Below are 26,004 nucleotides of genomic sequence, written 5' to 3'. Positions count from 1 at the left end.
GCATCCTGCAACTTGAATGAGGCAGGAGGGCACGAGGTTGGGGGACATGGTGCTTGTATTTTTTCTGCATTGATGAGTTACTCTTGGTGTGATAGTTAAGACTGATTTCACCTATCTCCACTCAAAAATGCATGTACCTTGTCAGATTTAAAAATCAGAGAATTCCAGATATCTTAACAATTAGTTTAAGTGTTAAAGTACTTTTTATTCACCAGAAATGGAAAAGGTTGAGAGCAGAGATGGGCTACAGCCATCTACTGGTGGCAAGCCAAACCACCAAACATATTTCAATTTATATATCGCAATACTATCTTTCCTCTGCTAGGCTGCAAATCTTTAACAGTAGCATTGCCACAAGGATTGCACAGTTGTCTATTCCTAGCTGTGTCACCACAAGTAAGGAATCGTTAAAACCCATGGAACACTTCTTTAGAGAAGGTGACTGACTGACTGACTTCAACAGAGCCAATTAAGATCTGTCTTATTTACCAGAAAATCTTCAAACGGAAGCCTTTTAGCTAACATTAACCAGCTGCCCCCATCTCTTCTTTCACCACTAAAATTTTCTCAAATTCCTCCATTTTATCTTTATCCTAATTCTTCCAGGGTCATGTAGTATCACATGGGCACGTGCAATTTTTGCAATGTCGGCTATTTATAAAAATTTAAAATTAGGCACTTAAAAATATAATAGTACATTATTTTCACCAGATACTTAAACAAATGAATATAGTCTTATGCCTTCATCCAGTGTAGACCTGCACAGCAATCCGTGTGTTTAGTTAGACACATACCCATGTCTAACACAGGTATTTGTCTAACACACACACACACATACACATATTAAAGAACAATGCCTTGGCAACAAGGAAAGGTTTCATTGCACTGTACAAGACGTAACTTTTCAAATGCCAGAGGTGGTTACACTACCGGTTAAGAAATCCCCAAAAGAACAAAATAACAGGAAGAAGAGAAAATCTTTCCCCAATGCCCACTGCACTGCTTTTTATTTCACATACAGTATCTGATTTCACATACAAGACTGACAGAAGAGCAGCTATGTGTCTAAGCTTCTTCCAGTGGTGAGGACACTTTCCAGGGAAGAAGACATAGGAATTTGAATGCTCAAAGCCTGAAAAGGACATTTGTAGGTGAATATCCTGCTCACAAAGCAGACATCCAAGTTTGCATATTAAGGAGGTCCAGCTGTATCAAAAGAAAATCTCCTTTAGCCCCATCCGTAGGGATTTACTTGTATCACCTGTATCTGGATCCTCATTCAAGCAACAGATAGCTATTGAGCAGCTCGAAATCAGATAGTTTTGGGTAGCAACTGAGTAGCAGGTTGTATTTTTGAGGCCAGGTTGTGGAAACAAACAGATTGCAGTCTAGGGATCATCCAACAACAAGGTGTCTGAATCCTGCTTCACCTGTGCACATCATTTAGTGGCTCTAATTCAAGGTTAAACTGACAGTCCTCAGAAGAAATACAATCCCAAACCTACTAGCATGCCAAGTCCTGTTCCCCTAGATTACTTTGAATCAGTAGGTATCTTCTAGTTTGAATATGTTTTCCTTTCACATTTCTTCAGTCCTCAGTATCAGCCTTGTTCCGGACACCAGGAACAAGCTGTCTGGAACAAATTGGTCTCGGACATCATCTCATCCGTCACCTCATCAGGACTGCTGAGGCCACCTGAGATGCATTTTTGGCTTCAAAAGTCACAGTACATAGCTGTAGTGTGGTACACAAGGGACTTTATGCCAGCCTAGTTGCTACAGGTAATTTTAACTCCACTTGCTTTAACTGGTCTTAAGCTTTGCATCTGCCTTTGTCTTTACAAGGACATACTAGCAGCCTTAGAGAACACTATGTGGCTAAATTTCATTATTCACATAGTTGAACGTTTGCTTATTTCCAGCTCCCTTTCTCTCTCCATCTGGTAATAAATGATGGGAAGTTCTGTCAGCAGTTGCAATACCTTTGGGAAGTCTGATGCCTATAATTTTTGTCATGTATATTACCCACTTGTAATTTGTTATGATGACTGATGACTTGTTCGAAGACCTTCTAGGCTCAATATTAACTCTAGCACTCACAGGAACAGGCTGAACAGAATAAGGATTCATTCTGTCTCCTGTGCAGGTATATAAGGTAATCCCAATGTTGTTTATAAATCCAGGGTAAAGAAAGATACCTGCAGATGTTTTCTACAGGGAATGAGATCAATAACTTGACTGACTCCAGCTGGGTAGCAGTACTTTGTATTCTTCAGGCTTTGTTCCATTCATTGACGGAAAGAATTACTACGCAGGTTTTGGCTGGGGTAGAGTTAATTCTCTTCACAGTGGCTGCTATGGGGCTGTGTTTTGGATTTTTGCTGAACACAGGGTTGATAAACAGAGATGTTTTTGTTATTGCTGAGCAGGGCTTACACACAGCCAAGGCCTTTTCTGCTCTTTGTACTGCCACAATGGCGAGGGGGCTAGGGTTGGGAGGAGACACAGCCAGGACAGGTGACCCAAACTGACCACAGGGATATTCTAGACAATATGGCATCATGCTCAGTGTATACAGTGGGGGAAAGAAGGAGGAAGGGGGCAATGTTGGGACTGACGGCATTTGTCTTCCCAAGTCACCATTACCTGTGATGGGGCCCTGCTCTCCTAGAGATGGTTGAACACCTGCCTGCCCATGAGAAAGGCTGAATGAATTCCTTATTTTGCCTTACCTCTGTGTGTGACTTTTGCTTTCCATGTTAAACTCTCTTTATCTCAACACATGAGTTCTCTAACTCTTCCAGTTCTCTCCCCAGTCCTGTTGGTGGGGAGTGAGTGACTGGCTGCATTGGAGCTTGGCTGCTGACTGAGGTTAAACCATGACAATTACTCACACAGCAAAAGAAAAAAAAAGAAAACCAAGAGAAGACAAACCTTAACATGACAGAAAATAAATATTAATATTACAGAATTAAGTAAAATTTAAAAAAAAACACTCAAGGGTAACCATGAAAAAAGGGCATGTAGTGGTAGGGTAAGAAGTAATGGCTTTAAACAGAAAGAGGGTAGATAGTTTAGGTATTAGGAAGAAATTCATCACTATGAGGGTGCTGATGCACTGGCAAAGGTTGTCCAGAGATGTTGTGGATGTCCCACCCCTGAAACTGTTCAAGGCCAGGTTGGATGGGGCCCTGAGAAACCTAGTCTAGTGTCCCTGTTCATGGCAAGTGGGTTGGAACTAGATGATCTTTAAGGTCCCTTACAACCCAAACCATTCTGTGATTCTATGATACGTGGACATTTGTGAACTAAGCCAAATCTGAGGTAAATAATTCCTGCTTTGTTTTTATTTTTTCCATGACTTTGCATCTGAAGTATCATCATCAGTAGACCAGGACAATTTCTTTATAGTATGAAAAAGGTCTTGATAAAGCAGTGGTCAAAAAGAGCTTTATATTGCAAAATGTGGTTTACTTCCCATCAAGCTTTCCTTGAGGCATCTGACTTTTCTATAGCACTTTACAAGATTTATCCCAGATATATCTCTATTGAAATCAATCCCATGTTATTTTTTTATTCCTATTGGTGGTTTCACTGTAAATGAAAACTACCTCTGTAGCAGTACTTCCTGTTGTACTTCCTGATGTACAACTACAGTGCTGTTTTCCCCACATGAAGAAAAGGACCAGTACTGCATTTAACCTCATTAATGAAAGCCGAGAAATAATTGTTTTTCTTGGCTGGACATTTGGTTACTAGTTCAGTCCACAAACCATTAAGTGTGTTTGTTTAAGGCTCATAGAGTAGAGCTCAGAAAAGAAATTCATTTACATTAAAAAAAAAAATAAATTGAAGTTTAGACTAATTCTCATGACGGATAAGGTTGTGAAAAAGAAACAAAACCTCTTTGGTAAGTTACAAACCAAGAGTCATCAGGAAATTCCAGATCCACAGATGTTCCGTGAGTACCGGAAGGGTCACTCTATTTTCTTTAACATCCTTTTAGGTTTAAAAGGGATGTAGTAGCTTTTTACATTTATTAACCAACAGTTACACTTGACTTTTTAAAAAGAGCAGTGGGGAAACGTTAAGGAAATGTGTATAGCTTTTAAAATATTTTATTGATCTAATTTCTTACAGAGCAGCCTGTTTTTCTAGGATAACTTTTTTCACATACATATTTCTATGCACGGTGAATTTACTTTAAGGTTAAACTCAATCTCACTGCTGGGCATCTGTAATAGGTCATTTCACTCTTCAGTGACTTCACTTACTTCAGTCAGTGTTTCTGAATGCTGGGGAACATGCTGACTGCAGAAAAAACCAATAGGATATTTGGCTTTAGCCAGGTATTAAATTTTCAGTCACTGTAATTTACTATATTTTCCTGATTACAAGCTAGTTCCTTTTCTGTACACAAAAGAAAACCAAAAACGACTCCCACCCCAAATGTTCACTCAATAGTAGCACTTCAGCCACAAACCCATCAAATTGGTGATGATCTTGGAAGCCCTTTCCAACTGAAATGATTCTGTGATCTGTGAAATGACCCCTGGTTATCTAACACTCTCCAGCTGTCCAGAAAGCTGCAGGGCTACAGCACAAACCTGCTTGCTCTGAGGCTCATCCCAGCACTTCTGCCACTGCTTCCACAGCTGCTGCCACTGCCACATCTCTTCCCACTCCATCCTCGGCAGGGGCAGCAACACAACACCAAACAAGGGCAGTAGCAATGGTGACGCCAGCAACAAGAAGGAAATCATGGACAACAGCAGAACTGAGGACTGGAGCGGCAGCAGGGGTGCCCAGAGAGGAATAAAACTGAACATAAGTGAAATAAAATGCTATTTAAGTTAGCTTATAATCAGACTAATGCAGGCACCATCCAGCAAGTTGCAAAGGGTTTTAAAATTAATTGCACACAACGTAATATGCTACAGTAGTGGTTTTACATACACTTGTTTATAGCAACTGGCAACTACTTCTGTTGCAACTTTAGTAAACAAGAGGCGGTCATTGTGCCCTTGAAGGATGGGAATGTGTCGTGAACCCAGTTCTCTTGTTTGCTCGCTGACACGCTGGGCTTGTTGGAAGTTTTTCTGCCTACATATGAAACGTTTCTTTCCTAGATTTTTAAAAAATTCGACCTCTATTTCTGCAGATGCTTTCCTGGATACCTAGATTTTACTTCTAGGTCTAAGCCGTAGGCTGCCCATTATTTTGTCAGGTCTATTCTCAATGACCTGTAACTGTCCGGAGGAAAAATATGGGTTTATTTTGTACTACTTACCCTGTAAGGGATTAGTCATAGCAAAGATGGGTAGCAATTGTATCCTTTTAATCATTTTGGCATCCCATCCAGCTGTACTTACATACAGCACCGTGTCATGCCAGGCTGTTCAGGGTACAGCGTCACAAACATCTGCCACACGCTGCAATTGTGAACCCTTCAAGGAAACAGGAGAGCCAACCTAATAGGCAGTAGTGTTCGGATGCAAGGTATAACACTAAGCCAACTTTCTGCTCTGGTTTTGGTGGAATACAGGTTCTCCATGTCAAATCCCCTCAGGATGCAAAACAACCACTTACTTCATAGCAAGCTGCCTGAATTAGCATGGGCAGCCCTTAGGAAATGCTTATCACGGTGAGTGAATCCTCATTATTGTTTCTTGTCCGTTTTCATGGAATGGATCAGTTTTTGCATCTCTCCCTTTAAATATGTTTAACATTTGTAAATACCTTGACTCTCCCAAGTCTGAGACTCTAGCCCAGACAGCTCACTTCATCCATCCAAAGGGAATTCACTGATGTAAAGGGCGTCTCAACTAACTATGACATGATCCTAAAGTCACTTCTGTTCATTTCAATCTGGAAATGAGGATTCAAAGCAAAGCAATTATACAGGCCTGACTAAAATGACACAGACTTTCCTCCTGTCTAAATGAATGTGAACAGGAGTAAAACTGGAGAAAAATAACAGTTCTGTTGAAAAGTCCTGAGCACATACCCATGGAAACTTTTAAGAGGCTAATAAATAAGACCATCTGAGTGAAAGAGGCTTTTATTCTCAGCTTGAAACTGCAGTGGGTGAAACTGATACCCAGCCAAATTAGTATCAGGCACTCTCAGCAGAACTGAACTCTTTCATTTAGTAGTAGTTACTACTGTTCTAAGTAAAAGCTTTAGCTAGTGTGTGATTAATACTGCATATTGATTTGGTGAGAGCATAATGAAAAAGAACTTAAAAGGTAATTATATCTGCCAACTTGAAGAACTACTTCCCACATTTGATGAACAGAACAGCAAACAGAAGACAGGATGTCTCTGAAGAGAAAGCGAGCTAATGTGTGGAAATGTATGCATACTGACAATGTCTGGAGGCAGGTACTGAGATAAGTAAGCCAGCTGAGGTTGCCTTTATGCTAGTGAGCAGCAGCAGTCAGTGGGCTCACCCTCCAGCCACAATCTCCAAGCCAATGGACTCACCTTTTTAAATACTGCTGATTGTTAAAAACAAATTTATAGTACATTGTAACATGAGGATATCAATACTTTGCTGACACATTTCATCTTCTCTCTGCATGTCCCATCTTACACTGGTTAGTACTTAGAAAAGAAATCATATATGAATGCAAAGAAACCCCAGAATGGATTGTTTAATTCTGTTTTCACACTACTGACGTTACCCTGTTTACAGCAAAGAACAAAAGCACACATGTAACTTTCTGAAAATTATACACTGAAATCCATGCAGGTACATTTAACCTTCCAAAGGTGTTAGCTGACAACTCCATCACTGTTGAAATTATGACCACTGTGCCTAAAAATTAAATTTAATTCACTATTTGGTCAAAGTCACAAAAAAGAAAGAAGCAGAACTCCAGATGTAGTAAACTTAATACACGAAGCAAAGTTTCATCCTAGCATTCACAAAGAGAGCTTCTGCTCACCAATGTAAGTGTTGACATATTAGGAAATGGGAGAGGTTAGCTGGTTGTTTTTAACTGCATACATGTGCATTGACTCATTCTGGAAAGCTTTTGTCAAGATGAGTACACACATAGTAGCTTGTACTGCTTATCAGGTAATCCCTACCTACCAGTAGTAGAAATGCTAGCAAAACACTTTAGGGCATGTTAGCTCTTCTACTAACAATAATAACAGATGGCTCCTCCTGTCTTTGAAACACAGGGTTATTAATTTAAAAAATGAGTAAATTGCAGTAGGACTAGACATAAAATATAAAAATAACAATATGATTCACCTTTTCGCTTAAGGACTCTGAGTTCACTGTTCCAGTTAAGCAATCTCTTCTTAAAAAAATACCAAAATAAGCCTTCAGCTCAGTAGGCAATTTGAAATACACTATATTTGTTTATCCAGACTACATTTAATCCGATGCTAAGCACAGTGTCGTGTTACCTAATTCACCTTTGCTCCTAAGTGTAAGCAATGGAACACGGTGTTGGGCTGATGACGATCAAAGGCAGGTACAGCTGTAAATGCAATAAAGCACATTGCTGAGAAAAATTACAAGCTTTTTTATTACATCTTTCCATTCCTTGGCTTTACTTTTTACCTGAACTTTCTCTCCCACATTGTTAAAATGCTATCTTAAGGAAAAGAGAAGGAGGAATCTATCCTCCTGAAAGCTTGAGACCAAGGCAAGGGGACAGGCTTTCTAGTTTGTACAGTCTTGTGAGATTTTCATACAGTCACATCTGTAAGGTGTTGGCTTAAGCTGTGCTGGGCCATTTGTTATGGCACTAGAATAGCTACTGACCTACTTATCACAGAAAGATTTTTTAAGAATAATACACCTAAGGCTTATCAAACACTGAGGCCTTCAAAGGCTGAATACGGCCAGTGGGTTTACGGATCTATTTCCCCAAACATTCCTCTCCCCAGAACAGAAGTAAAAAAAAAACATTAAAGGACATTTAATAGAAAGGGTAAGGAAGTAAAAGTGAAGGTAACACATAGAATAACTGGAAAACTATGTAGCCAGTATCGAGATGTGAGACTTCTGAACTGAAAAAGGTCTCACTGGGGAAGGGCAGAAAAACCTGCAACCAGACTTTTCCTGGGGGATTTATATACCTGTAGAAATTGAGCCAAATAGTCTGAATTCAACAGTGTTGCCAGTAGCTACCGCAAATTTGTTACTTGTTGCATTTTCCCCACCTCATAATGACCTGCTTGTCCCAGACAGAAATACAGTTCAGCAAAACCCCAAATTTACAGGAACTTGATTACTTTTATTGAAACTATTTCCTGAGCTAAATCCAAGTTTATAGATACTGGGTAATGTTTCAAATGAAGGTGTGTAAGAAAGCCTCGTAATTAAGTCTTGCAATAATATTTTTACCAGGTAGCAGACTACTCCTGTATCATTCAGACCAGTCCAGAACTAGTTTCTATCTGGTAGCAGTTTTCTCCTTACGGAGAAAAGGTTAACAGGCAAAACAGTCTTTCCCAGATTTCACTGCAGTTAGAGACTACTGCATTGTTAACAGAATAGCCAGACAATGTAGGTGTGTAAGTGTACTGGCCTAGGCTGTTATTTTACCTATGCAAATAGTTACAACCTATTGCATACGCTCTCAGAAATGCAAGAACAGGAAGAGGGTTAATCCAGAAGGCTAGAGAGGGGGAAGGGTGGGCAGTGGGACGGCAGCAGCAGGACAGTGTACGGCCACAGGCAGGAGTGAATCTGGCAGCTCGTAAACAGGTGCTCAGATAAAATGTTCACTCCAAACAACAGCCTCTTTGCAGGGCTATCATGGGAAGCAGAAATCGCCCAAGCCTGCCTGATGTGAACCAGTGGTGAGGGAAAGGCATTTGCTGCCATAGACTGTGAGCAGAGTAAATTGGGTTTCTGTCTCTCTGAGCCATTGCACGGTCTTGAGGGAGAATTCTCAGGAACAGGAAAAAAAACCCCTCTTTTATACATGTATTTACTTTTAAACTGGGATCTAGCTCTACATAAAGAAGCTGTCAAAAGACAGACATGGTCCAGTTTTCACTTTTCTTGTTAATATACACAGAAAAATCTCAGTTTTTCAACTTGGATCACCCAATTACTAATTTTTATTTTTATTTCCCACATGCACCCAGTTTCTCATGCTTGCGTGATCTTGGAACAGCTGACAGAAATGTCCCTCAGATGAATCTGTCTGCTGATGACCGCAGCAGTAGATGACTTCAAACACTTGTGTTTCCCAAGCAGAGGCACTAAACAGGCTCCTGTAACTTCTCCCTGTTCAAAAGGATGTGCAGTCGGAGTTTGCTCAACTTCTTGGATAGAGCTTATTAAATATTAAAAAAACCACTGGAGACTCACCGAATTTCAAAGTTATTCATATCAATATTCATATCAATATTGATGTTTAAATAATCTGGGGTTTTCTTTTCTAAATACATTTTAAATGTTTTGCATTTGCCCATTTTTTATAAAGCAATTAAACTTGTTTGCTCTCTTCTCCTCTTTCTTTTCTATCAGATGGTGTCAGGGATACTTGTGTTGACTTCCTTATTTGTGTTTTTTTAATGAAGACAGAACGTCCAGGCAGCCAACAAGCTCAGCAATTTACAAAAACAAAGTCCTAGGTGAAAGCAGCACAACATTACTCAAGATTTTCTCTTACATACACTTGCACATCTCTGTTAGTCTTCACCAACAACTCCGAAGGGTTGCTCCTCCATGCATGCCACAAGGATTAGTGGAATGACAAATCAAGCTGGTTAAACCAGTTGCCAATATATGTGGTAGGTTCCTTATGGCCTCCATGATAGGAGGACGCCTACTGTGGGGGAAGCTCTGAGCACTTGCAGAAGCTGTGTGGCCTCCATGCTTCCCCTCCTGTGAGAAAGAGAAGGTGCTGGAACCAAATGGGCACATCATGGACTTCAGATCTGGACATATGGAACTGCAAAGTAACCAAAACAGGCAGACCCTCCAAAGGGTTTTTTCCCCTCCTTAATTTACAAAATCTTCCCAAAATTCATACTAAGAATGAAAAAGAAAGAAAAAAAAAAAGATAGCAAGTAGCAGCGAGATGTTGTGTTACCAGATGGTGAATTATCGCTGAAATAAAGCTAAAACCAAAACCACAAACACTGTGTTTTTGCAGCGTACCTGAAGAAATTAATATTTATCTTGTTGGGCATAAAAATGATTGTATCCCTGAGACAGCTAACTTAACATCCAGTACCCCATCAGGCAGCAGACCAACAGACACAGATCTTTCAAAGCTTGAATGCAATGTAATCTTTTTCAGCTCTGGCTTTGCTCATTAATTTATGCAGCTATACTTATGCATATATATTTATTAATATGTGCCTAATGTAACACATCATATCACACCTGTCTACCTAGATGAATTGTCACCACTCTGTTTCACAGCCCCTGAGCTTCAGATCACTAAAGATTCTGAGAAACCTTCTTGTGCTTCCTCAGGATTCCCACTGCACCACATTCCTACTTCAAGAGAAGGCACTTAAAATAGCCCTGTTTGAATTAGAAACATGGAAAAACTAAGCCATTCATCAGTAGTAATTATTCATTTGAAGTTGGCATAAAGTCAGGAAGCTAATAAATGGAAGAAGTGCTAGTGAATGGCAATAGAGAAGTAAAAACACCTAATATGGATTAGTAGTAGTAATAGTAGTAGTAGTAATAATAACTTATCAGGCTGAACAAACCAGAGAGGGAAAAATCCAGAGTAAGCTATTTAGGGTTGCAAAAGAGTGTCTCTTCAGGGTTCTGTTCAGCATTCACAAAAAAAGCCCACTCTTGCTCTCATCCTGCTCTTTTTCCTGGGCTGTTTCTGCTCACATGAGAGGAGAGAAAATAGAGCATCAGCTTTGCAGAAAGTGAAGCAGCTGGAAAATGTGAAGGGTGTCTAGACAGCCTCAGAAGGGTAATTCTGAGGGGACTTTACCCTGCTTTGTCCCTGTCTGATTTAGCACAATAGAGTGCCTTTTTTTTTTTACCCCAGGACTTGTTAGATCTGGCAAATAAGTTAACAAAATTGGTGACAACATTGTTTCTGTGGGTTCACATCACTAGTCTCATGCATTTTTACTCACTTCATATTCTGACAACTGAGGAAGTACTCCACAGCAGGTACTGAACCTGCTTGACAATCCTCCCATGAAAATGCCACCAATAGCATTTAGACCAGTGTCTAGCTGACCACTGCTCTGTTTAAGGCACAACATTTTAAGCTGAAGATGCCTGATTTCAGGTTTAGCAGGCCAAAATTAGCAGCAGCCTGGTTTTGATCTTGTATACTGGTTTTGGCTGGGATACAAGTTAATTTTCTTCATAGTAGCTTGTATGGTTCTGTTTTGGATTTGTGGCACGCAATTTGATAGCACACAAACCATAGAACTGCAGAACGGCCTGAGTTGGAAGGGAATTTAAAGATCATCTAGTTCCAACCCACCTGCCATGGACAGGGACACCTTCCACAGGACCAGGGTGCTCAAAGCCCCATCCAATCCGGCCTTAACCAGGGATGGGCATCCACAACTTCTCTGGGCAACCTGTTCCAGTGCCTCACCACCCTCTTGGTAATTTTTTTTTAGTTACTGCTAGGCAGGCTTACACAGAGTCAAGGCACTTTCTGCTCCTCCACCCAGCCCACCAGCAACTGGGAGTGCTCAAGGAGTTGGGAGGGGACACAGCTGGAACAGCTGAACCCAACTAACCAAAGGGGTATCACGACCTGACCATAAGGCATCAATGCTCAGCATGCAGAGCTGGGGAGAGGACGGAAGGGGTGTGTTCATGGTTTTTGTCTTTCCAAATCTCTGTTACATGTGATGGGCCTCTGCTGTCCTGGTGATGGCTGAATCTCAGCCTTCCTACAGGAAGTAGTGAACAAATTCCTTGTTTTCCTTTGCTTGTGTGCACAGCTTTTGCTTTACCTACTGTCTTTATCTCAGCCTACAAGTTTTGTCACTTTCACCCTTCCAAATCCAGCTGTGGGGAGTGAGCGAGCTGTGGAAGGACTCACGTTAATTCACAGCATCTGTGAGATGGCAAGAAAAGCAGAAAGCTCTCCATCTAATGGGAGCTGTGAACAAGGGACACTTCTCACAGTTACTGTGTGTCACAGCCTACCAGACAGAATAGAGATTCCAAATCTCCCATTACTGAAAACTAAACAAAATGCTATTTGAAATTTTTCCGAAGAAAATTGATTCCAGAGAAAACAGCAGCATCCAGTATCTATGAATATTTCCTCCTGGGAGTACAGTGACCACCTGGATAGTGTAACCTTATTGGTGGACCAGGTTCTGGGTTCATCTGTTCAGTAAGTATGATCGTATCAGTGATGGAATTCCGCCAAAGCCAACTCTTCTACTTAAAGAGTATCAGACCAGCTTTAGTGGATCAGCAAGGCCTCACTAATTTTGCTGCTTGATCCCAAAATCCGCAGTGTTCAATTCAGTTGGTTTCACCATACTGATTTTCTTTCCTGTTCCAGTGGTAATGCAGTACGAAGTGAGTCAATAGATAACCTGAGGTCTTTTATTGCTGTACAAATCTATACCATCATATATCACTGAGACACCTTCAGGAGATGGCAGCTTCTCCTCTGAGCACTGCTATTGATCCATCAAGTAATACAACAGTTCTCTCCTGAGGCAATAAGCTTTTTTTATTTTACATCACCTTTCTGGTCTCCATACTTTATCTCCTATTCTGTCATTTCTCTCCTGCAGCTATTTTCCACTATGAAACACTGTGTTCCGTATATCCCCCTATTGCATCTTGCTCTTTCCTTTCTGTATTTAATTTGCTTCCTAATTCACACTTATGACGTCTTCTGACTCATGCTTACTCTGTGCAAGTCACTAAGAAATGTGCAAAATTTCATTTTCTCAATTGACGCAACATACTCCATTTCTTCAGCTTTCTCCCCTGTGCTATGTAAAGGCTGAGTGGGTTTTATTCTAAACTGAGTGAACACCAGATTAAGCCACTTATCTCCAGGGATTCCATAATTTCTTTAAATAAGAGGAAAAAAGAACGTTTGGAACAGAGCTCACTTGTGCTTCTTTCAAGTAAAGCCTCCAAGTAAACAGGCCTGCTATGTTTCAGAAGCTCTCCCCAAGGAGAATCAGAATTTGGAAGGAGGCTGGAGCCTCAAGCAGAAAGATGCCTGTAACCCTACCTTCCCCAGTCATTTCCCTGATCGGTCCTTCCTTCCCCTAGTTTTACTTTCTCTGACTGATAATTTTAGCTGTGTTCCTTATTCTTTCTTTTTACATCATAAAGGCCAAATATCACATTAATATTCTCTGTGTTCTTTCCGTTGACTGTTTAAAGCAATGTTACTCATGCTTCAAAGGGACGAAGACAGAGATGAAGTTTTATAGTCTTGATGGCTTAATACAGGTCTGTCCTAGAAAGCCAGCACTTCATTTTGAGTCACTCTCTCATGGAGGGAGCTTGCTTTACATACCAGGCCTCAGGGAGCAGCATGGGAAGTACTCTGTGGATCACTTTCCTACATTGCTGGAGGGTGCTTTGCTTGCTGCCTATTGAAATACATATTAGAGATAAGAAGATAAGGTTTTGACATGGCTGATTTGAATTTTCTTTAAACTGATTCTACTTTAGCAGTAAGTTGTGACTTGGCTAAACAGATACTACTGAGAAGTGAAATAAAGGAATAAATTTAACTCCTTTGAACAGTGTGGCTTGACAATCTTAGAGTTCAACAGTTCTTCTGACAGACTAGATACTGCATGAGAAACACTGCACTTTTTCTTTCTGCAGCAGCCCACCACAGAGGTCACAGTTGGTCAACTCAAACAGAACAGAAACCCATTCTCTGGAGTCAGTATTTACTCCCAACTCTGTTCATAGGTCACTAGCGTAGTGTTAGGACAGGCACATGGGTCTGTTGGTATGTCCCTCAAGGCATTTAAAAACAACAAGGAATAAAAAAAAAAAAGGTGGCAAGCTTAGGCTGTGGTTCCTTTCAGGTTCTCAAATTAGGCAGAGCTCAGCCCAGTCAATTCTGCTGCTTGGGCTGAATGGACAAATCAGAGAGTCAGTAGGACTGCCGAGAGAATTTACACTGTGTGAGCAGTAAGTGACCACTTTTTCTGAAATGGGTTAATTTGCTAGGAAAAATAAGTGTAAGGACCAAGCACAAGAGACTTCAGTACCTTTGCAAAGTACGTTTTTGGGAGAAGACGTTGCATTCTGTAGCAGTTGACCTTTTGTCAGGCAAAGACTACAGAACTGTAAACCATACCAGCGCAAACAGGAACAGCTGACATTTTAACTTCACAGCCCCATTCTCTGGTCTTCCCCTGTGCACAGCAGATAATTGTCACACCCTGTCTGCATGTAATGTCTGTATTTTGCAACGGGAATAGGGTGCCAGAGGGGTTGCGGGACCCAAGGAAAGGGACAGTGAATGAGAAGTAAAACTGCTCATCTTCTGGTGCTTGCTCAGTTGGCTTGATCTGTGCCAGGCAATACAGGGACACCCCTCTTGTTTCCAGAAATAAATATGGCTGCACAGCTAACAAAGTCTGACCTGTCATTTATTCCCACTAGTGGCACTAGTAGGAAACTGAGGGTCACTTCTAACACTTAAACTGGTAACTTGGTAAACATCTGATAAATCTCCAAACCTATCAGAAGTCAAGAAACCTATTTTCAACAAGCATGAAAGGTTTGTTTAATTCAACTTCTTTGACTCTGAAAGGGTCTAGGAGCACTCATCAAGCTGAATGCAATATAATCTTGGCAATATAAGCTGTGGCAATTAAGAAGCCACAGCTTATCCCCTTTAATCTTGTATTTGATGCCTCACTGGCCAATGCTCAGGATAGCTCCAAAAGTCAGCCAGGTTTACTTAAAGTGGTGGCAGTATAGATTGGCCCATCTGACACAGACGTAGACTGGGATGTGGGCACAAGGTACCAGGCAGGTCAGAGGACTCCCTGTCCACCAGATCTGACCCCTTCCTTCAGGTTGTTAATCTACAAAGGGTGGTTTCACAGTCAATCTCTTTCTGCCCTGTAGCTTTTGCCTTTTTGACATATGAGATGGACTATCTGCGCATTTGATCTTCATAGCATGGACATATTTGATCTTCCATAGCATGGACACAAATTAGAAAGCAATTTAAAGAGCTGCTTTCTTTCAGGAACAATACTGCTAGTATCAACAAAGCCACGATTTTAATAAAGGTAGACGGGGAATAATATAATGAGAAACAAAATTAACTCCATTTCAGTTTTCGGAAAGACAGACAGGGAATGGAAAGTAAAACAAAATATCTGTAACTGTGCAAAGAACTGACCCGAACCAGTCAAGTGTTTCCATGCACCCAGGGAACAAAAAACCCCACAATTTGGAGCTGAAAGGAAATATTTCCAGTGGTGGGTTGCAATTCTTTATTTCTGATTCATAGGTGTATATATATCCATACAATGATATTAGATATCCTTGTATTGCTTAATCTATAATTTCAATCAGCATAGGTATTTTAACAAAAAAAATTGCAACTATAAATTTATATTTGACCTCAGCACTCTGATACACAGTAGAAAAAATCCATATATAAAAGCTTGTATCTGTGCAATTATACGTACTATACTTCTCTTTCAACAAACTACTGATTTAGTAATATTGATACGTTATTGTTTATATAGAATTGCTATATCATAACATTAAAAAACTTTCCAAAATATATTAATAAGCAAAGATAACCACACTTTGGTCTTGCAATAATTTTTTAACCATCACATCGATGCCCCATTTTATTTTAATGTGACATTTGGCTTAAACAAATTCCTTCCATCTCAAGCTGCCACCATTATTCTGTCCATACTAATCATATTAATTAATGTATAACTTTGCTGTTTAGTTATTTCACACGAAGCAAATAGAATTAAATTTAACTCTGAGCTGACAAAATCACAAATCTCTTATACCCCACTTAGGTCTCAAACAGTGAATGAAGATTTGTGCTGAACCTCCGCCTTGTGGTGAACTTCTCAAGTGGAAACTTTTCTCATCTATTGCATAACACCAGTCACGTGGCTTATCCTAGGAGGCTTAAACTACAAGTCTACAAAAGATGCAACTTCATGCTACTAAATGCTTTTAATAGTTTAGATCTTAATGAAGCTTAATTAGCATCTGGAAGTCAATACAAATATTAATCTGTACATAAAACATTATCCCCAATATACTAAGTGACAGCACTTTTATAAGGCAGACACAAGCCAGGATTCAAATATCTGAGAAAAGGTGGAAACTACCAGACCCTAGTTAAGACAAGGTTACAGAGCAGCAACAATGGTCAGCAGGATTAGGCCCTTCCTCTGTGAAAATTTTCAGGAACTGACAGAAAGATGTGATACAGCAGACTAGCAAGTATGACAGAGACACCAGCACAGAGCAAGGACTGCAGAGGGCACATATTTCAGTTTTCATGCTGGCCAATAAGAAAGCACTATTTTGCCTTTCTGACAATTTTGTCAATCTTTGTTACAGTAGCTGAACAACTATGCACACAATGACAGATGCTTGCTTCAATGCTTGCAGACTATCTTGCAAATACAAAACAGAAACTGACAAGAGTTGGAAGTGTGTGAACCACAGAACAAAACCATCGAAGGACAAACAGAACTTTTACTTTCAGTTTAGATCCTGCTGAAAAAATGAATGCTTATGCTATACTGCCTCTGCTTAAACTTTATGCCCCAATAAGTATTTTGCTTGTTTTCTGTTCCATTAATAATTCTGAACTGAAAGCAGGACTAGAGTTAGACCATACTTAAAAAGTGAATTTATCTTGAATTGTTATGTCTAAGGATTTCTTTACAAAGTAAAGAATCCACAGATGTAATTCTAGGGCATGTAAGAACCTTGTGAAAAAAAGAATATTTCAAAGAATATGTAATAATATGACTTCCATTAGGACTTCCCAAAAGGCAGGTTAGTCAGCAGGTTTGGAAAGTGCATATGTGTGTTCATTAGGGTAAGAGAAAACATTTGTCATATTCTTGACTCTTGTCTTTTAAAATCATACAGAAATCACTCGATAATTACTTTGTACACTCCTGCAAAAGCATAGTCTGAGAAACTGAAGCTATTTCCCAGCAAGGAGTAGGACTTACAGTAGTGTCTTTTGCGGCAATAAACAGGACAGCAGCAAACAACAGATGCTTAGGGTTTTTTCACTTTTGTGTTTTTACTGCTGTGTTCTGTGACACAGACAACAAACACCATTGTAAGACTTATTTTTTTATCTAACAGAAACACTCTGAACAATATTTTAACATATATTCCTAAAAAATGAGTATGACTCCCACCTCTCAGCTGTTAGTAGGAAAGAATATCTGACTCACATTCAGAAAATTAATAGCCTTTACAATTGGAGACAGTATGTAATTTGAAGACTCATAACTTTAAAAAAATGTTTTTAAAGAAACAGACTTAGAAAGAAACAATAAATTAGTGCTCCAAGAATTTTAGAATATATAACAATCATTTACAGGATTAGCTGCTTCCAGAAAATTATCCCTAAAACAAAGATACTAAACTCAATTAGTAAAATAAAATTTGAGTTACTCATTCACCCTCTTGGAAGTCTGTTTGACAACTAATTTATTTTTTAGTATATCACACTTTTCTCTGACCAAATAAAAAAATCATTTAATGAAGATGGAAAGACTTTTCAGACAGCAAGAAACACAAGTTCATAGAAGCATGAATACTTTCAGCTGGAAGGCGTCTCAAGGATCATCTAGGTCCAGCCCTTTTGCCTTGTGCAAGGACATCTTTCACTAGACATGCTGCCCAAAGCCTCATCCAACATGGCCTGTCAAATTCAAAAAAGTCCTGCATAGTTTCTAAAATTATTTTTAAACAATAAAGTTGCTGCTGCTTTGTGACACAAGCAAACTAATACTTATTGTAACAATAACGATCATGTTCAGCTATGCATAAACATTAACATGCTGAAGACAAAAATGAAAAAATCCCCATCCTCATTGACCTATTCATGAGGCACACTGTTGGTAAAATGGTATCCTTCTAAAAAGAAATGGCACACACACATAGAAACCAATGCTAGATGATATAGCTTTCCTAATGAAAACTGTTTCTGAAAACAACAAAAATAACCAGGCCCAAAAATTCTGCTGTCCCATGGCAATAGGACTGGCCCCTTTGGTCTTCTTGAATTGCTGAATGAGAGGGAAAACTTATGAACCAAACACAATTGACCAAATCACTCATTGTATAGCATGGTTGTGATTGTCTGGGTGATGAAAATCCATGTGAAACCTCTTCTTCAAATGCCTGGCAACGATGCTTCTTATTTCAGGGTCATGTCCATGCTATTTATTAAAGACAAAATGACAAAGAACAACAACATCAAATTAATCAGTGTGTGAAAACACATGGCTAGTCATTTACCCAATCCTGAGCTCCCAAAAAGCATTGAGTATCCTTATTTCTCACTTATTTCAACGCAATAGTGTGAAATAACTTACACACATCCCATCTACATCTATGGAAGTACACAACTTATTAAGTTCTGTTACTGTTTTATTGAAATTAACAACTACTTTTTCAGCAATTCCAATCTGAAGTAAACATCAGGTGGGGGAAGAGCCACTGGTGGAATGATACAACAGTGTGGCAGGAATGGGTACCCCTAAAAATGTTGCTAAGTGTAGAGTTTTGCTATTTAGTGCAAAGCACGTCATCAAACACTTCAGAAGTATTCTTTAGACTAAGAAGTTGCTTCATAAATATTGCCTCAAGATACAATCTTCCTTCAAGAATACATAATTTAAAGTTTCCTCAATATTTATGAACTGTTACACAATGGTTCTTTCACTGTGAATTATTTAATAATTTTTTTTTAAAGTCACAAAGAAGGGCAAGGAGTTGAACAAAATAGAACACAAGGGAGCATGACAATAGACAAAAGCCTTTGGAATAGTATGAAAGAGACAACAGAAACAAACTAAGAGCTGGGCAGACTCCAGAGGCATTTCAGCAGAAAGGATACAGAACAAAAGTCTGTGTAAAACCGCTGTTCTCAGAGTGAAGGGATTTACACAGGATCCTATTTCCTGAAGAAATTACACAAGAAATGAGGGATATGATCACAGGAAGATTATTGCCACTTATGAAGACAGAGTCATACTTATGCAGGGAAAATAAATGCCATGAATTACCATTATTTGGCTTTAACTATATTTATTTAAGATAAATGCAAATTCTTTTCTCGTATTGCCTTTTGCTGCCCAGCTTATCTTTTGAGAAAAACAGGAAAGTTGCTCAAGCCACAAAAGGTCAAAATCATTAGCAAAGTCTTTACTTGTCATTTTTTGTTCTTATACTTTGAAAACCAGTTCTCATATTGACTCATTATAGAATAAAACAGTGTCTGAGGAAAGAAAAAGATGTATAATGAGGTATAATGTCAACCGGTTCAGGAATCAGGATTTTACCTTTATGATTCTAACCTCTATATGAGGTATGACAGTGTGATAGCTTATTAGAGTACTGTTTTATATTTTAAAAAGTAAAAACCAAAGCTCCAAATTATTTATGCAACTTTTTGCTACATATACTTCTAATTATTTATTAATACTCATGTTACTAATGGAATCTTTTGCTGAGGATTCAGGTTTACTGTATGATATTTCTGTACAATATTCCAGTGTGAGACTGATGCCTGAAGTGGCCACCTAAAAAACATAGAAATAAGGGAATAAAGGTAGGTATTTATTTGAAGGGCCTTCAAAGATAGACCCTGGGGAGTCCAGACGCTACTGCCAAGATGGACCCCAAGATGGGCGATAGGTCACAAGTTCTTCACACTTTTATAAGTTTGGTTCATTTGCATACCAGGGTTAATTCTCCAATTAAAGCTTCAGTTAATGATGTAGCTTCCCCAAGCTTGCCCCCGCTTTTAGAGGCTTTTGGTTTATACTTTTTGGGCCTAGGACAGTCTGAGTGTCCTTGTAGAACAGGCCTGGAGAGGGTTTGTTATATCTACCTAGCATGAGAGAACAGCAGCTAACAGGCTACAAGAAACTTCAGAGTCACACACTAGGCAGTACAGGATTTGAAAAATATGAAAGTTAAAACCCAAGGCATCAAGACAACAGCGTTTTTCTACACACCCTTCAGATGGGTTGTTGGGGTTTTAGTTCTCCTCCTGTTTTCTTTTTCTCTTAAAGAATTTTCCCCATACATGTTGCCAGGGGGACAAATTACTGGGTGCTTAAGAAAAACAAAGGACCTGGCCACAGAAGGAGGGGTGCATCTCTTTCACCTGGGTTTGTGGGCAGCCAGTTCCTGGCATTTGGACGGAGAGAGAGGCTGCTTCTTTGGCTGCCTTTGAAAGGAAAAGACGTAAAGACGCTTGAGATTTAATCAGGAAAATAATTATGGAAGAAGCTGAGAAGCAGAAAAGCAAAGAGACGGCACATGTCAAGAGTATGGCCCAGAAATCAAAGTAAAATGTAAGACTTTTTAATCTTTGAATGAGAACAACAAGTTTAAAATTGAGGATAACGCATGGGACCATCTTTACTGTGATCATGATGCACTTTTTCTATCTGTTTTTAACATACCTTAACCTGAATATTCTCAGGCTAACAACTGTATCTCTCTCTGCTTGGAAATGGTTAAGGACACTTCAAACACACTTCACAGTGCAACACAAATATAACAAATCTTCAGTATATAACACATACATAAATTATATAAAATATAAAGATACTAAAGCTTCAATGCTTTTTCTGCCTGTATATGTTGTTCCTGAATATTACCATAAAAGTATTTAGGTCTCAAAAAAGCTTTAAGGAGTCTACCCAGCCTCAGTTCCTAGCAGCATGATTGTAAAATAATGTTAAAATGTAATGACAGTATTAGGCATAAATTCTTACTCCTGCTCCACTGAAGCCATTTCTGGATCATTTGAGAGGCAGCTAGTTCTGGATACAAGGAAAAAGATGAGTAAACATTTTTTTCTGTGTTTATTTATTTCTTTCTCTTTTAAAATACGACATAAAATTTGGGGATGTAATAATCAACTGTAGTGAGTATCTTTGACAGCACAAACACAGAAATGTTGTTGTTGTTAGGAATGTAGGGATCTTAGTGCCCACAACACACATTAGTTTGAGAAAAAAAAATTTAAGCTATTTCTTTAATATGGAGAAGGGAAATGCACTACAGAGACCTCATACATCCAACAATAACAATAACCAGTGATGCCTCATATGAATATTTTGTTCCCCTTTCACTTGTTACACTGCAGCCTCTAATATTTTAAATGGAGTAAAAAGGAAGCAGCTTTCTTGCACTGAGTTTTCATTGTCACATATACAGTGCATTTGAAAATGTTTGAATAGAAGGGATAGTAGTTACATTTCAAGGCTGGGTAGGCCTTTTTGTCTAACAAAATAGTCAGGTGGTATCAGGTAACTACTTATGTGGATTTATTGCTTCTGAGGCAGTCTTAACTACTAGAATCAAAAAGCAGTGGCCAGTATTTTAGATATTTCTCTGTGGTTGTTTTAGAAACTAACCTCAGAAGAACTGAAGGAAAATGTGTACTGCAAAAGAAGGAACTTTTGGAAAAAGTTTTGGAAAAAGAAGAAGCTGTAAGATGAAAAGAAATTTCAAAACTCAAAATCTTTGGTTACAAAAACTGCAAGGGAGAATGTTAAACTAGAACCAACAGACACAGACTCCTACTCAGGAATTTTTTGTACAATACCCACATGAGGAAAGTGCACTGGACACTTTCTAAAGCTCTGCTCAGTGAGTCAAGAATTGTGTACTTAAGGATTTCTTTGGTTCTCTACACCATACTGCGTCAATATACTCAAGTCAAAGCACAGAGTTATCAGTTTAAAGCATCTGATCATCACCTGCCACTGATTTATTAAGTAACCATAGACAGTATAATATTATTATCAAGTATTATTTCCCTGGCCTATCCAGCCAACACTGGAAAGACAAAAGAATCTATGGTTAAGGTATCTACCTTGACTGAGAATGAGGCATATTAGCTAACCCTAATTTAGTAAACTGTAAAAAAAAAAAATCGTAGAAAGAACTACCTCTTAAAAACTGTATGAATCATCTGACATAAAAGGTGAAGGGTAGAAAATGTTTAATGATCCATTTTAATGGAGTATGTGACTTCAGTCATTCTCATGACTGCAGAAACAATCATCAAAAACCAGCAAAAATGTTTTATAGTGTAAAGGTATGATTATTTATTACTGAGACCCAGCAGTACAAAAGCAGTGAGAGGGGAAGTCAATTCACAAATGGGGCAACTGACACAGCAATTGATACTACAAGCTGACTGTTGTACCAAACACAATTTACTACTGCATTCAAGCTATTCCTGTGAAACAATATAATGCCAGCATCCAGCTGAAAGCTATCTTACTTAGCTGTTTCTGAAGCTTCCCTCAGCTCTTCATCCAGTCTGCATGAGTAAAAGTTATTGATATGAAGAAACAGAGAAGCAAGCAGAGCATAAGAGTGAAGCAGAGCAATAGCAGAGCAAAGAACAAATGCAGTACATGCTTTTAAAATAGGCACCCAGTATAATTTAGAGCTAACCCTAAAGATCTTCACTTCAGTATGATACCATTTATCCCTGTGCTCAACCCACCTTAAATCTGTAACTCCTTCTTTAGCTCATTTGGAGGCAGAGACAGAGAAGCAGCAGGGGTCTGAGGCATGCCCAGTGGACAGAGCTGAAAGCATTCAGTTGCTCTATCAGATAATGTTAAACTAGCTGCAGCCTGGGCCAAGTCAAGGACATTTACAGTTCAGTGAGTTTTATTCGCAAGGGAGGCTGATCTCAACAGCTTGAAGGGGAAAGTAAGGTTCCACATCATTGCAAGTCCTCTCTCATTCAGCTGTTGAGGTCGCCTGCAGGTGAAAGGCTGTCACACAGATTCACTCCATTATGAGCAGCAGCACTGGGCTAGAAAGCAAGTTTTACCTCATTCTTCTCTTAATACACTTCTCTTCATCATACCTTACAAGATATGAGTGGATGAAGGAAGAGAAAAGATGTAAAAGTTCATATGGTACAACAAGCATATTGTATCCCACTTCACTAAAAACTACCAAAAAACGACACAACCCAAATTCTGGCATAACACTATGTACTTTCTAAAGGTGGGATTTTTCTTGACCATAGGTGGTATGTTTGTTCTTGGCAATGGAGAAATTACGAAGCCAAAAGATTAACTGTATTTTTCTGCAGGAATCTCTCTCAATTTGCACCAGAAGTGAAGCTATGAGCTGAACACTGCTCTTCTCCCTATGGTACAGGAATAGCCCCTCACAAATGCCTTGAATGCACACAGCCTCTAAATCTGGTTATCACAACATCTTGAAATGCTTGCCACAGATGGGCACAACTGTCATCTTTCCAGTTCTGTCTTTTTTCAGCAAACTCATAATCTCTCATCTGGCTGCTGATGACATGAAATAGGCATTGCCTTAAAACTCTTGAAGTTTTGACTACTTTGCTACTAGTGCCGTGATCATTTCACCTTTGGTCGGAGAGGTGAATGGACTTCTTGAACATTTTTAATTCTACAGGGAAGAAAAAAATGTGCATAACACAGATGTGTGTACTGCCATGGTGTAACGGTAAAACACAGCAAGGAAACAGATAGAAACTCTCTGTATCATGGTCAGGTTTCTAACAAAGGGAACTATAAGAAACCAAAATGTTTACAGGAATCAAAAGATAATTTGTTAGGGATGTTAAAACATTATGGACATCTCTTTGTCAGCTGACCAATGGCCTCTGCTCCACATTCTTAGCAACATTCCATCTCTACAGAAGTTACAGCAGCAAATGAAATTGAGTGAAAGTCTCTATGACCTCTGATTTCACAACTGTAATATACTGTTTTCATGACTGCCATTGCCAGAACTGAGCTTCCCACTTGCTCCCTGGAATTACACCACTAGCCTGACAAAGGAAATTGCCTTACTACTGCTGTGAAACAGGTGTGAAAACTCCTGCCTGGGTCGAAGAGATCTGTGACAACTTCAAAAGCTGTCACTGACCAATCATAATGAAAATACAATCATACTTATGTATCTACTCACCGAACTACCTTCTAGAACAGGCTGTTCAATACCTGGGACATTTGCTAAAGAGAACAATTAAAAAAAAAAAATCCTGAACTGTACATCTTTTTGATAATGACTACATGAAGACCATGGTTTTTTTCAGTTGTGTTTTCAGTCCTGGTATACCATTTCATTTTGTTGTTTTCCGGTCTGAAAAAATGTCAGTTGAGGTGAGCAATGCCAATCAACTTCCTACAAATTTTTAACAGATATTTTCCTTTAGAAATGCCTGCATTTACAAAACTTCTTCACATAAGCCACAGGAACAGAGAAACTGTCTTTCAGTGGTTGTGGATTTAACCATGAAAATTGACAAGGTAAGGAACAGTAAACCTATGGAATTTCACTGGTCTTGTATTGAACAGGCTATCTTTTAATTAATGTTTCTGTTCAAAGCCCTGCATGAATAAAACTTGAAAACACTTTCACTTAAATAGTAGTAGAAGTTATGAAAAAATATGGCATAGATGATACCTCAGGAAAGGCCAAACTATTTTCCCACTCCCCTAGAAGTAAATATTTATTGTGTGTTGTGTTTCTCTTACACAGTGGTCTCCTGCTTCTGAGTTTGACAGTGAAATGTTTGTGGAACAACACATGATAATTTTTAAGAACATCAGGAAAGTGCTTTCTGTTTTTCTTACAGTCTGTAACACTACTACTAGTTTGTGGAAATAGTTTCCATTAGAACAAGTACATGCTTAGTGTACATCACTTACTTGACAATACTATCTGGTATATGCACATACTCCATTGGAATCATCTCCCGAAGCTCTGCCAACGTGTTGATGTACTGTATCTTACTGCTGAACTTAGAGCTGAAACACAGAAAAAAAGGTATTAAAATAACTTTGCCCCCACTCTTTTATGACATACTAAAACCAAATGAAGAAATGTATTAAATATGTTAAATAATTAAGCATTTGGATATTCATATTTCAATTACAGACTGAGAGACTGGACTGTTAATGATTAATGACTCAAAAAATCCTCCTACCACAGTTGAAAAAGGCTGGTAAGAGGGAAATCCTGTGAGGTGGGATAGCGCTTTTTATCATGCCAATCCTCTCTTACTTAATGGCTCAGTCTGAAAACTTCCCTCTGGGAAAGAACCAGGACTTTCACACAGAGCCTGAAGGTATTAATCCCTGACATAACTCGTGGGCCATAAATGACTCAACTTTGCTGATGTATGAGGCAGCTGTAACATCTTAGAAGGCAAGGTACCTGGGCATTCCCATCTGAACTTGAGTGAATATGAATGCAATGGACAGTTGGAAGGAGATGTATAAAAATTTGGAAAACAATCAAATTCCTTACAGACTACTTACATGTAAAAAGAGATGGGAAGCATTACTTACATGGATATAATCATCATGATGGTTATCAAGTGATTGTGATGACTTAGCATTTCTATTTTACACCAATTCTCAATCAAACACAATAAAACTGAATTTCATCATTTGTTCAGAAGAGCATAGATCTGATTGTGTCTATTCTTACTGCAGGGTCTGTTTTTATGAGGAAATATCTTGTTTATTCCTGCTGTGCTATATCATTCATTTATTGCACTTGAAAAATGATCATTTGGAATTAAGGCTAAATTGTTCAGAAAACACACTTAAAACATAAGGCTATTTACTTGTCTAACCTAAGCTATTTGGTAAGTGTGAGGTTATGATAAATCTATCTTTCTCATTTGGCTCATAAAGCCAATTTTCAAATTTAGCTCTAGTTGTATTTAGATCATCTTGTAACATCAGTAGTAGTGGCAAGCTCACATTGACCATATATGTTAAGTTTAGGTCTTG

General features: G+C 38.9%; 1 protein-coding gene across 13 annotated transcripts in view; it reads right to left on the bottom strand.

The window, feature by feature from the left end:
• Nucleotides 1–15,415: 15,415 nt before the first annotated feature.
• The window catches only part of PRUNE2 (prune homolog 2 with BCH domain), a 137,498-nt gene continuing 126,909 nt past the window's right edge, over nucleotides 15,416–26,004 (bottom strand). For 3 of the 13 annotated variants that reach the window (XM_032095527.1, XM_032095528.1, XM_032095537.1), the window contains 4 exons: nucleotides 24,913–25,011; nucleotides 23,043–23,078; nucleotides 20,343–20,405; nucleotides 15,416–18,387 (listed from right to left, as the gene is read on the bottom strand). In XM_032095527.1, coding sequence (XP_031951418.1) covers nucleotides 18,366–18,387; nucleotides 20,343–20,405; nucleotides 23,043–23,078; nucleotides 24,913–25,011 — 220 coding nt within the window. In that variant the 3' untranslated portion in view covers nucleotides 15,416–18,365. Of the gene's footprint in view, nucleotides 18,388–20,342; nucleotides 20,406–20,958; nucleotides 21,007–22,478; nucleotides 22,518–23,042; nucleotides 23,079–23,255; nucleotides 24,214–24,912; nucleotides 25,012–26,004 lie in introns of those variants that run through there. The other 10 variants (XM_032095529.1, XM_032095539.1, XM_032095538.1 and 7 more) reach the window with 9 other exon arrangements.

This window comes from Corvus moneduloides, chromosome Z (genome assembly GCF_009650955.1).
Source record: "Corvus moneduloides isolate bCorMon1 chromosome Z, bCorMon1.pri, whole genome shotgun sequence".
NCBI classification, from domain to species: Eukaryota; Metazoa; Chordata; class Aves; order Passeriformes; family Corvidae; genus Corvus; species Corvus moneduloides.
The sequence above is the reverse complement of the archived record's forward strand: the minus strand, read 5'-3'. Positions and strand labels throughout refer to the sequence as shown.